Here is a 12,645-nt window from a genome sequence, read left to right as displayed (position 1 = left end):
GTGCAGCAGGGTTCCCTTTCCAGGAGGAGCAGGATTCCCCTTTCCAGGTGCAGCAGAACTGGATTCCCCTTTCCCAGGTGCAGCACAGCAGGATTCCCCTTTCCAGGTGAAATGGGATTCCCCTTTCCAGGTGCAGCACAGAAGGATTCCCCTTTCCAGGTGCAGCAGAACTGGATTCCCCTTTCCAGGTGCAGCACAGAAGGATTCCCCTTTCCAGGTGCAGCAGGGTTCCCCTTTCCCAGGTGCAGCACAGCAGGATTCCCCTTTCCAGGTGCAGTGGGATTCCCCTTTCCAGGTGCTGGATCCTGGCTCACAGCCAGTGTTCCCAAAGTGTGGATCACCCTTCCTTTGGCTGTTCCAAGGACGGGTTGGGCAGGGCTTGGAGCAACTGGGAGGTTCCAGAATCCCAGGATGGCTTGGGTGGGAAGGGATCTTAAAGATCATCGCAGTTCCTGACACATCCCACTGTCCCAGTATTACCCGGCTGGGTAATAATTAGCATAGACTCCATGATTGCAGATTAATCTTTATTAAGAAACTCACTGCTTTTATGGACAGCTGTGATACAGCTGGACTTGATTGGTCCTTCAATCTAAACACCATCACCACTGGCTAATTAAGAAACCATCCTTTGGTAAACAAATCTCCATACCACATTCCACATGTTCACAAACACCAGGTGCAGCAGGTTAAGATAAGGATTGTTTCTCATTCTTTTCTCTGATCTTCTCACAGCCTTTCCTCATGTTTCCTCACAGAACCATGCCTGGGAAAGCCGTTTGTTCCTCTCTGTGGCCAGAGAGCTGCTGCCACATCCCAGATTGCTCCAAACCCCGTCCAGCCCAGCCTTGGACACTCCCAGGATGGATGGGTGCAATTCCCTGGGCTCTGCCCCCATCCATCCTGGGCCTGGAATTGGGAATGGCCTCGGGAAAAACGGAGCCTCTGTTCCATTAATCTTTATTACGAAACTCATTGCTTTTATAGACAATGATGATGCACCCAGGTGATCCCAGGTCATTCCTAGTCCAAACCAGGACTTGATTGGTCATTCAATCAAAACACCATCACCATTGGCTAATTAAGAAACCGTCCTTTGGTAAATGAATCTCCATAACACATTCCATGTGTTCACAAACACCACGTGCAGCAGGTTAAGATAAGGATTGTTTCTCATTCTTTTCTCTGATCTTCTCACAGACTTTTTCCAGAACAATGCCTGGGAAAGGCATCTGTTGCTCTCTGTGGCCAGAGAGCTGCTGCCACATCCCAGATTGCTCCAAACCCCATCCAGCCCAGCCTTGGACACTCCCAGGATGGATGGGGCAGCCCCTGGGCACTGCACCCATCCACCCTGGGCCTGGAATTGGGAATGGCCTCGGGAAAAACGGAGCCTCCGTTCCATTAATCTTTATTAAGAAATTCATTGTTTTTATAGACAGTGATGATACACTCAGGTGATCCCAGGTGATTCCTAGTCCAAACCGGGACCTGATTGGTCCTTTAATTAAAACACCATCACCACTGGCTAATTAAGAAACCATCCTTTGGTAAACAAATCTCCATACCACATTCCACATGCTCACAAACACCAGGTGCAGCAGGTGCAGTTAAGATAAGGATTGTTTCTCATTCTTTTCTCTGATCTTCTCACAGCCTTTCCTCATGTTTCCTCACAGAACCATGCCTGGGAAAGCCGTTTGTTCCTCTCTGTGGCCAGAGAGCTGCTGCCACATCCCAGACTGCTCCAAACCCCATCCAGCCCAGCCTTGGACACTCCCGGGATGGATGGGGCAGCCCCTGGGCACTGCACCCATCCACCCTGGGCCTGGAATTGGGAATGGCCTCGGGAAAAACGGAGCCTCTGCTCTCCAGGATGCAGCTGAGGCCGCCTCCTTCCCACTCTTGCTCCCCCATATCCCTCCTCCCACCACGGCATTGCCTCCCGGGAGAGGGGTGGGATGGGGGCTGCTCCAGGCCAGGATTGTCACCCTCATGGAGTGTCTCTCCTGCCTCTTTTTGCAGGAATTACTTCCACCTGCCCTACCTGGAGAAGAAGCCCTGCATCTACATCCGGAGCTGGTGGCAGGACCAGCGGCGCCGGCTCTACAACGCCAACATCATGGACAAGATCGCGGACAAGCTGGTCAGGGGTGGACAAGGGTGGACAGGGAGGGGTGGAGGGACAGGGGGACACTGCTGGGACATGGGGCTGGCACCGGGCACAGCCACAGCCGGGGGAAAAGCAAAGCAGGGATGGAGAGTGCCTGAAAAGGGGAACATTTCCAGCGAGGAATCGCCAAAATTCCAGCAGCTCCTTGAGAATTCAGAGGGTCAGATCCAGGTGTCCCCACGAAAGGGGACAGGGGTGGGGAGGCTGTGTCACCTGGGCTGGAGGGGTGAAGCCCTCATGTGGCAGGGCCAGAGAAGGGAAAGCTCCACAGAGAGCTCAGAGCCCCTTCCAGAGCCTGAAGGAGCTCCAGGAGAGCTGGAGAAGGAGTGGGGACAAACCTGGAGGGGCAGGAGAAAGGGGAATGGGAAAAAAAATTGGGAAAGGGGAGATTTGGGAAGGATATTGGGATGGAATTCTTCCCTGTGAGGGTGGGGAGGCCAGGCGGCTCCCAGCCCAGATGGTCCCAGGTAATCCCTGGTGATTCCCAGCCCAGGTGATTCCCAGGTGATTCCCAGGTTGTTCCCAGCCCACCTAGGTGACCCCAGATAATCCCCAGGTGATTCCCAGCCTAGATCTGATGATTCCCAGGTGATCCCAGGTGATGCCCAGGTGATGCTCATTCCAGGTGATCCCAGGTGATGCCAGCCCACCCAGGTGATCCCAGGTGATCCCAGGTAGTTCCCAGACTAGGTGATCCCAGGTGATTTCCAGCCCAGATGATCCCAGGTGATCCCAGGTGATTCCCAGCCCACGCAGGTGATCCCAGGTGATCCCAGGCGGTTCCCAGTCCAGCCCAGATGATCCCAGGCAGTTCCCAGCCCACCCAGATGATCCCAGGTGATCCCAGATGACCCCAGGTGATTCCCAGCCCACCCAGGTGATCCCAGGCCGTTCCCAGCGCCCCGTCCCTCACGCCGTCCCCGTTGGTGCCGCAGGAGGAGGGCCTCAACGACGTGCAGGAGATGATCAAGACGGAGAAGCCGCACCCGGAGCGCCGGCTCCGAGGGGTCCTGGAGGAGCTCAGCAGCGGCTGCCTGTGAGTGACACGTGGGAAAGGTGGCCCTGTCCAGGTCCCTGCTCCCAGGGGAATGTCACCTCACCGTGCCCTGTCCTGGGGATGGCGGGACAACGTTCCACGACACTGGCACCGTGCTGGATCTTTTGGTGCTTCCATCTTGCACCCCAAACACCCCAAAGCCGGGGGGGGACACCTCAGTCCTGCGGCCCCCACAGGCTGGTGGCCTGGAAGGTGCCTGTGCTCAGCTGGGGCTGGGCTCTTTCTCCAGCAGCACTGACACAACCAGAGCACACAGCCTCGAGCTGCACCAAGGGCAATTTAGGCTGGATATCAGGAAAAAGTTCTGTACAGAAAGGGTGATAAAGTTCTGGAATGTTCTGCCCGGGGAGGTGGTGGAGTCCCCATGCCTGGGTGTGTTTAACAAAGCCTGGATGTGGCACTGGGGGCCAGGGCTGAGTTGAGGTGTTGGGGATGGGTTGTGTCTGGTTCGGTTGTGAGCGATGTGCTGAGTTCCCACAGCTTGGACTCGATGGTCTTGGAGGTCTCTTCCAACCTTGTGAATTCTGTGAGTTCTGTGAATTCTGGGAATTTTGGGAATTCCCCGAGACCTGGGAAGTGGTGGAGTCACCATCCCTGGATGTGTTCAGGAGAACCCTGGATGTGGCGCTGGGTGCCAGGCCTGAGTTGAGGTGTTGGGGCGGGGTTGGACTCGATGACCTTTAAGGTCTCTTCGAACCCAGTGATTCTGTGAATTCTGTGAATTTTGGGATTCATCGGGAAGGTGGTGGAGTCACCATCCCTCGATGTGTTTAGGAGAAGCCTGGACGCCAGGGTTTGGTTGAGGTCTTGGGGCTGGGTTGGACTCGATGATCTCAGAGGTCTCTTCCAACCTTGCGATTCTGTGAATTTTGGGAATTCTGGGTCGCACCTGGTGACACCTGATGACACCGACTGTCCCTTCCTGATCCAAGGTGCGAACCGGCCTCTCATCCACAATTTTGTTGGAGATTGGTGGGAATTCGAGCATTTTCCAGGGACATGGTCAGGCTGGTGGGGTAGGAAAGGAACCCCGTGAAGGATTCCCATGGGAATTCCCTTTTCCTGCAGGCGCTTCCTGACCCTGGCTGACAAGGACCAGCACCACTCGTCCCGCACCAGGCTGGACCGGGAGAGGCTCAAATCCTGCATGAGGGAGCTGGTGAGTGGGATCCGACCCCTAAAGGGCTCCAGGAGAGCTGGGAGGGACTGGGGACACGGCATGGAGGGACAGGACACAGGGAATGGCTCCCAGTGCCAGAAGGATATTGGGAATTAGGAATTGTTCCCTGGGAGAGTGTCAGGCCCTGGTATGGGTTGTTCAGAGAAGTTTTGGGAAGAGTGGAGGACGATTCCGGAGAAGGGGCAGGAATTTGGTCCGTAGACATGTTGGTTTCCAGTGCCTGCGTGTTGGGGATTTGGGGTTCAATTCTGACCCCAAGGCCCACTTGGGTCTAGCAAAGTCCCAGGTGTCACTTCTGCCTCTGCTGGCTCTCCTCCAACAGACTCTGGAAAGAAATTTGGGATCACAGAGCTCGAAAGGGAAATTTGGGAACCCCACAGAGCAGAGCTGCCCCAGGTACCGAGAGTTGGGGTGATTTTGGGAACACTTTCAGAGCAGAGCTGCCCCAGGGACTGAGATTTGGGGTGATTTTGGGAACCACACAAGGCAGAGCTGCTCCAGGGACAGAGGGCTGGGGTTGGTGGCCCTGCTCCTTGCCAAGGATGTTCAGGAGAGCTTGACAAGGAGCTGGTGGCTTCTCCAGCTGGCATGGCCAAGGTCACCAACTCCAGTGGCCACCAACTCCAGTCAAGAGACAGGAATGTTAAATTCTTCACGTTCACGTGGAAGCTCCAAGGGTCAGGGGCTGGGTGACAGCGGGTGAGGCACCTTCCTCATCACAATTGTGTCACCTTGTGTGACACCTTGTGTCACACAATACGACACAAAATGAACGACACTCACACCCTGAGATGTCCAAGGCAAAAAAGGGGCAGTTTTTATTTCTGAACTCCAATATTTATAGAATTTCAAAAGTGATCGTGGATTGGAGGATGAAATTGCCACCTCTCCAACCACACTGGTCAAACCAACGGTCCATCAGTTCTCTCCTCCTCCAGAAAGGAATGCAAAACAATCATTATTTACATGAACAGTGCGTGAGAAACTCCATTACAAAAATGTAAACATCACAAGGCTTAGAAGAACTTTAGAAGAACAGGGCGACACCTTCCTTAAGCCACCCCAAAATTCTCCCAGCTCAGGTGACACCTCTGTGGGTTTCTGAAGGTGTCCATCCTGACGTGGTGGGATTGAGGTGCCTTTCCTCGGTCCGAGCTGTGTCCTCATGTCCCGGCTGTGTCCACAGGAGAACATGGCCCAGCAGGCCACGGCCCTGCGCTCCCAGATCAAGAGGAACACCATGAAGGACAAGCTGAAGCTGGTGCAGAACTTCCTGCAGAAGCTGCGGTTCCTGGCGGACGAGGTGGGTCCCTCACGGGTAGAGGCGGCTCTGGCTGGGGCAGCTTGTGGGGACAGAAAGGTGGGATGGGATGGGATGGGATGGATGGATGGATGGGATGGATGGATGGATGGATGGATGGATGGATGGATGGATGGATGGATGGATGGATGGACGGGATGGGATGGACGGGATGGGATGGACGGGATGGGATGGATGGGATGGGATGGGATGGGATGGATGGATGGATGGATGGATGGATGGATGGATGGATGGATGGATGGATGGATGGATGGATGGAGACCTCCAAGGGCAGGAGAGGTCCCTCTGCAAGGAGCCGTTCCAAGTCCATGAGTCGCCCCATGATCCCAGGGCACTCCTGGGTGGGAATGAGCAGACATAAAAAAAATTTAAGAGTTTCTCAGGCAGGGACAGAGCTGGGTCCTCCCTCAGCAGAGCTGGAGATGTTTCAGCCAGTCCCAGCTGTGAAGGGACCCTCTGAATCCCTGGGAAATCAGGAATTGTAAGGTGACACATTAAATAAATCCCAGACTGGTTTGGGTAGGAAGGGATTTGAAATCCCATCCAGTTCCAACCCCAGCACCTTCCACTGTCCCAAGTTCCTCCAAGCCCCAATGTCCAGCCTGGCCTTGGACACTCCCAGGGATCCAGGGGCAGCCCCAGCTGCTCTGGGAATTCCAGCCCAGCCTCTGCCCACCCTGCCAGGGCACAATTCCTCATTCCCAAGATCCCATCCATCCCTGTCCTCTGGCACTGGGAGCCATTCCCTGGCTCCTGTCCCTCCAGGCCTTGTCCTCAGTCCCTCTGCAGCTCTCCTGGAGCCCCTTCAGGCTACGGAATGTTTCCATGACATTTTTCCAATTTAGGACTGGCTCACAGGCGGTTCTTGTCCCTCCCTGAAGCTGAAGCTGTTCCACCTCCCGCTTCCCTTTCCCATGGAAGGCTCCCAGCTCCATCTCTGGTTTCAGCCAGGCTTTCCTTGGTCCTGACCCAGCCCAGATGTGAAGAGCGACGGGCCCAGTCCAGACTGGGAACCTCTTCTCTACACAGGGATGAGGAACGGCTGCTGCCCTCCCCTCCCCAGGTCCCCTGAAGGAGGAGAGAACAAAAACCTTCAGTCTTCTATGCCCAGATTTTTAAACTTGTAACCGACATAAATTATTGGCCTAAATCACACAAGACACTGTTGAAACCCTAAATAGAATTTTAAACTTTCTGTGCTGGAAGGCACAGACCCACAAGAGAACACTGCATTTCACCTGAGGCTGTAAAGAAGGCTTCCAAAATAAAATTATAGCAGTGGGATTGTGGGTGTGGAGTTGGTTAGAAGTCTGTGATGTCACAAGGTGGAAAACTTAGAGTTTGGGGTTTTAGAATATAGTAATAATTGTAAAGCAAAATGGAGGTTTTGAGACAAAAACAAATTGCTCTTTACCTTTTTCTTCCTTCTTCATGAGTTTAAATGGTATTTTGTAATTAAACAGAAAAGTCCACATTACAGACTTTGAGTGATCAGTTATTAGATTAAAAGAGAAAATAATTTAGGTATCATTTCTTAATTAAATAGTTTAACCTTAAAAGACCTTATAACAAAAAATAGTTAACCATTTTATACCTTTCTAATAAAAAACTACAGAACTCACAGCTGTGAAACTATAACATTAATTTAAAAAAATAAACACCTAAATCTAAACACAAACTGTCATCTCAAATACCTTCAATCCCCGCCACAAGACTCCATTTTCTTCATGCCAAAAAAATCAGAAAAATCCAATTCTTTATTCACATAACTCGTTTTCCTACAGTTTTACAGACCTCATGTGTGACTCCAGTTGTTTAGGAGCTTTTTTTTGCCAATTATTTTATTGGTTAGCAAAAGGCATTTTACTTGTCCATCAAATCTCTTAATTTATTTAAATTATTATTCTTAAATTATTATTCTTAAATTATTATTCTTAAATTATTTACATATTTTCCTCACTGATTCTCACGGGATAGATTTAATGTTTATGCAGCTGCCAGTTGTTTTTCACGCAGGAATAGATTGTTGTGTTAATGAACTGCTCACACCAGGATTGTTTTCACGTGCCGTCTATTTAACAGAGCAGGCCCTGATTTTATGAGGCCTTCCTTTAATTATTTTTCTACCTTACAGCAACAATAAATCCCAGTTTCTTTCCTGAGGGCCTCAGCTCTGAGCAGCTTTTTGGGGAGTGGGAATCTCCAGACAATTCCAGTGCCCCCATTGTGGCCGCAGACGCATCCACCTTCCATGGAATTCTGTTGGATTTGCCTCCAGCAGCTCTCCAGCCCCACCACTGCCTCAGTGGTCGGAGCTGGGGCGCTGACGGTGCTCTCCTGTGGCATTCCCAGCCCCAGCACACGATTCCCGACGTTTTCATCTGGATGATGAGCAACAACAAGCGCATCGCCTACGCCCGCATCCCTTCCAAGGACATCCTGTACTCCATCGTGGACGAGGAGATGGGCAAGGACTGTGCCAAAGTGAAGACAGTTTTCCTCAAGGTGAGGATCCCTCCGGCCCAGGGGAGCTGCGGCCAAGAGGAGGGAATCTGGGAGATGAGGATGAGGGTTTTGCATCCATTTTTTCTGGGGTTTGAATATTGGAGAAATGTGATCCATGCTCTGCTGGTAGGGGTGGAAATCGGCTCCTAGGGAGGGTGAGGCACTGAACTTACCCGGTCCTGGTAAGTGGGAAATGTTTGGGAAGACAGAGGTGTTTGATCCAGCAGGAAATCCAGAGAATTTCTGGCTTAGTGTCGTGGTGTGAAAAGACGGGTGTCTGCTAAGGAAGGCAGGAGCCTCCCTTGAAAATAGAGAATGCAAACCCCCTCCCTCTGAATTACTGTAATTTTGAAATTAAAGGGCTCTCAGGCAAAGATATGGGAGCAGGAGTAACAATTCTTTATTAAGGAAGAAATTAAAATAAAACAAAATAAAATAAAATAAAATCACAATAATACAAAACAACACTGCCAGGGTCAGACCATGCTCTGTCCCCCTGTGTGTCAGGGGGTGGCACAGCCCCATCCCATGGGGGCTCAGCCCTCCTGCAGTGCCAGCTGTGGCTCTGCTGGAGCAGGGATCCTGCACAAGGGGGGAGTTTTCCTCTGCAGCTCCAGGGCTGCTGCAGATGGGCCTGGGCTCCCTCTGGCCATGCAGGGCAGCAGAAGCTGCTCCTCTGGGAATGCAGCGGGCAAAGGCTGCCGTGGTATCCCAAAATCTCAGATTGTATCCAGGTAGGAATGCTTGGCTCCTCCCCTGGGCAGAACACCCCTCATTGGGATGGTGGAATTTTATCAGCCATGCAGTGACACCCACTGGCTCATTAACAGAAGATAATTAATAATTAATGGCCCATGAACAGAAGATATCTCCCGGAGGGAGGGTTGGTTGTGGAAGAGATAAAGAAAACTGCCCGACGAACAGAGGATAACTGCCCCACCTCAGGCGGATGGAAAATAGAATACACACCCCCAGCCACACCTTGCATTTCCAACCTAAGACACTTTGAAAATGGAAACCACAGTGAGAAGAGGACAATGCCTGAGCCAGAGCAGTGTCACGATCCCGAAGGATCCTTGGGTTTAAGGAACAGCAGCACAATGCCCCAAAGAGGCTGGGCGCTCCCAGACAGCTCTGTCTGTCTGTCCATGTTCCTGATATCCGTGTGAACTCTTCCTTCCCTTGTGCTCAGCTTCCCGGGAAGAGGGGCTTTGGCCCTGCTGGCTGGACAGTCCAGGCCAAGATGGAGATCTACCTGTGGCTGGGCCTCAACAAGCAGCGCAAGGACTTCCTCAGCGGCCTCCCCTGTGGGTTCGAGGAGAAGAAAACGCCCCGAGGACAAAACCTGCCCTCCTTCCCACCCATCAGCCTCCTGTACACCAGTAAGGAGTTCCCATGGGGTGGAGGGGGTGGGAGGGAGCCTGGCTGGACACCTCCTGCTCCAAGGGCTTCCAGGAGCTAAGGGGAACGTTGTTCCAGTTGTCCCATGAGAGATGGGGGTGGGAATTGTGTCCCTTCATCCCGATCCTGTTCGGAGTTTTTTGTGGTGCGCACAACACAAGCGGGATGCCAAGGAAATTCCATATCCATTTGGGATTCGTGCTTTGAGTTGAAATCCTTCAGCCACGAGCAAATCCAGGCTCCTGAGATGTGCCTTGGATGGGCTCTGTCCTGGTTTAGGGCAAATTTGGGAACCTCCAAAGTGGTTTTCTCTAGAAAGCAGCTTTAAGCAGGCCCTCCCCCTGTCAGTTCAGGAAAATATTTCCTTGGAGAAAAGTGGGAAAAAAACCCCTTTATTTAACAGGCAAAGCATGCACCAGCACACCAAAAATGAACAATATCAAACAATAAAACCTCTCACTGCTCTGAAGAGATGACAGACTCAGAAAGTCCCTCCGTGGGCTGTAGCTTGGCTCACTCAGTCTCTTATCAGTCTCTTATCAGTCCCTTATCAGTCCCTCCAGCGCTGGAAATGCCGCGGCCTAGACCCGGCCCGGTGGGCCACAGGTGGAGCCGCTGGTGCTCTTCTGGTGTTCAGTCCAGGTTTAAACAGGTCCAAAGAAAAGGAGAAAAAAAACATGGTCCAGAGAACTTCTTTGCCTCAGCCAGCTAAAACTAACTGAAAGCGAAGGAGAGCTCTGTCCCGCTGTCTGTCCATCCGCAGACAACACAGTCCAGGAGCAGGAATGTGGAGGAGTGAGTGCGGTGTCTGAAAACAAACTATGAGCTTCTTCTCCCCCTGCTTCACTCTCAGAACCAATCTTAAAGGTGCAAAAATTATTTCTGGGCCAAGCAGATGAATGGGGATACTGAATCGTTGAAACCAAAAATCGTGGACAAAGACTCTCTAACTAGTCGAAGTTAGAAAGTGGTGTGTTTATTACAACAGCAGGCAGCAAGGGGGTCGTCCCTGAAATGTGTGACCACACCCCACAAAGATTTTTGCCTTCTATTTATTTCCCAAATTAATGCATATGCACAACCCCAGCACCTCCCATCCCCGCTTTCTACTAAAATGAGGTTTTTAGTCCTTCATGCGTGCGCAATTCTTCTCTTGAATTCGGTCAGTGGTCTCGAATTGGGTCAGTGGTCCCAGGGATGAAGTCAGGAAGGTCTTTTTCAGGTCTCTGTGACCCTCTGGCACGATCCAAGGCCCCCTGCTTCATGACGGCTTGACACAGAGTCCAGGTGCTGGGCATTTTCTACAAGTTTCAATATAGTAAGAGCCAAAATGAGAAATGAGGGACTGCAGGCAGCCCTTCCAAATGCAGTTTATTGTATCCAAGATGTCCCAGCAGTCCAGGGTCATGGGTGGCAGAGCTGTGCCTACAGCTGTCAGCTCCAGCTGCAGACAAACCTGGAGTCCCGCATCCCTCGTTCAGGCTCTTACTAATGGTGCCACATGTTGGGTGCCACTGTTAAAGCTTAAATGAGGGATGTGGGACTGCAGGCAGCTCTCCAAAATGCAGTTTATTGCATCCAGGATGTCCCAGCAGTCCAGGGCTGTGGGTGACAGAGCTGTGCCCACAGCTGTCAGCTCCAGCTCCAGGCAGGCCTGGAGACCCTTTAATTTTGGCTACAAATGCATTATTATATATTTTTCTTTGCAGAGCATCTTCACACAGTAGAACCAATCTGCACCTTAACTATTACCTATAGCCTATCATAACTGCTATAATTACCATATTCATGTCACTATTCTCCAATCACTCCAAGTTAGCACATTACAGTTTAAGCTAGAAGTTGTTTCTCAGTTTTCATGCAGTGGAAAATTCTGAGACCTTTTTTCTACCTGCCACATTTGCTGCCTTGTTTGCCTGTGGTCTCTTTCTGCTTGGTAAAAGCATCTTCTTGTCTGGGGTGGGTTTATCCTTTGCTCTAAGCCATAAAAACCCCTTCTAACTCACAGACCCTTTGCCTCCTTGGTTATCCAGTCAGACTGGCTCAGCAATTCTTTTCTTCTATATCAAAACTTGCTTTAATTTCTATTCCTTCTTCAGATTATGCATTCAAAAATCTTTCTGCCAAGCACCCATATCTGTGAAACTTTCTTGTCAAACTTTCACCCTTCCCAACACAGTATGTTCCTAAAATGGTTCACCTGCTCCACTTCCTTCTACAAATAAGCTCATAATATAACAATTACCTTTAGCTAAAGCATCCAATAATCATTAACCTATCGTTGGTGCATCTAATTTCAACATGAACTGGTTCTAACCCTCAGCTAAAATCTTAACCCTTTAAAATCATGATTCAACACAAGCATCGTATGGACAGGATCCCAGAGGCCATCCCAAGCCATCCCATCCCATCCCACTCCCTCTCTCTTCCAGAGAAACAGGTGTTCCAGCTGCGAGCCCACATGTACCAAGCCAGGAGTTTGTTTGCAGCCGACAGCAGCGGCCTCTCGGACCCCTTTGCTCGGGTCTTCTTCATCTCCCAGAGCCAGTGCACCGAGGTGAACACTCCTGGGATTCCTGGGGGTGTGGGGATGGCTGGGATGGCTGGCTCTGCAAGTTCCCGTGGCACAGATCCCATAAATGAGGATCAGGCTGGTCCTGGGCTCCTGCGGTGGGAGAGCAGCTCTGGAGCTGGGCATTGACTGTTTCCAGGAGATCTCTCCCAGGAGCCCATTCCCAGTATGTGTCCCACGTCCCAGTGGCTGCAATTCCCCACAATTCTCCATGATTCCTTGTGATTCCTGGTGATTTCCTGCTGGTTTTGGCAGAATTGGGTCATGTTAAAGTGATTTTTCAGCCTTCCCCTCCCAGTCTGAGGGTTGCCAAGCTTTGGGAAGCCTGGACACTGGGAATAACCCAGCTCTGCTCATCTGCTATTGGATTGTTTTCCTCAGAGGAATCCCTGGGCGATTCCCAACGCCTCCCCGATCCAAAAAACGCACAGCAGCC

The 12,645-nt window shown here is 51.4% G+C and overlaps 1 protein-coding gene across 2 annotated transcripts in view; it reads left to right on the top strand.

The window, feature by feature from the left end:
• LOC118700605 (otoferlin-like) overlaps positions 1–12,645 on the top strand; it is a 116,765-nt gene that overhangs the window by 69,230 nt on the left and 34,890 nt on the right. For both annotated transcript variants that reach the window (XM_054518088.1, XM_036405157.2), the window contains 7 exons: positions 2,026–2,146; positions 3,109–3,209; positions 4,299–4,389; positions 5,597–5,713; positions 8,084–8,236; positions 9,429–9,618; positions 12,070–12,194. In XM_054518088.1, coding sequence (XP_054374063.1) covers positions 2,026–2,146; positions 3,109–3,209; positions 4,299–4,389; positions 5,597–5,713; positions 8,084–8,236; positions 9,429–9,618; positions 12,070–12,194 — 898 coding nt within the window. The remainder of the gene's footprint in view (positions 1–2,025; positions 2,147–3,108; positions 3,210–4,298; positions 4,390–5,596; positions 5,714–8,083; positions 8,237–9,428; positions 9,619–12,069; positions 12,195–12,645) is intronic.

This window comes from Molothrus ater, chromosome 32 (assembly GCF_012460135.2).
Source record: "Molothrus ater isolate BHLD 08-10-18 breed brown headed cowbird chromosome 32, BPBGC_Mater_1.1, whole genome shotgun sequence".
Classification (NCBI taxonomy): domain Eukaryota; kingdom Metazoa; phylum Chordata; class Aves; order Passeriformes; family Icteridae; genus Molothrus; species Molothrus ater.
The sequence above is the reverse complement of the archived record's forward strand: the minus strand, read 5'-3'. Positions and strand labels throughout refer to the sequence as shown.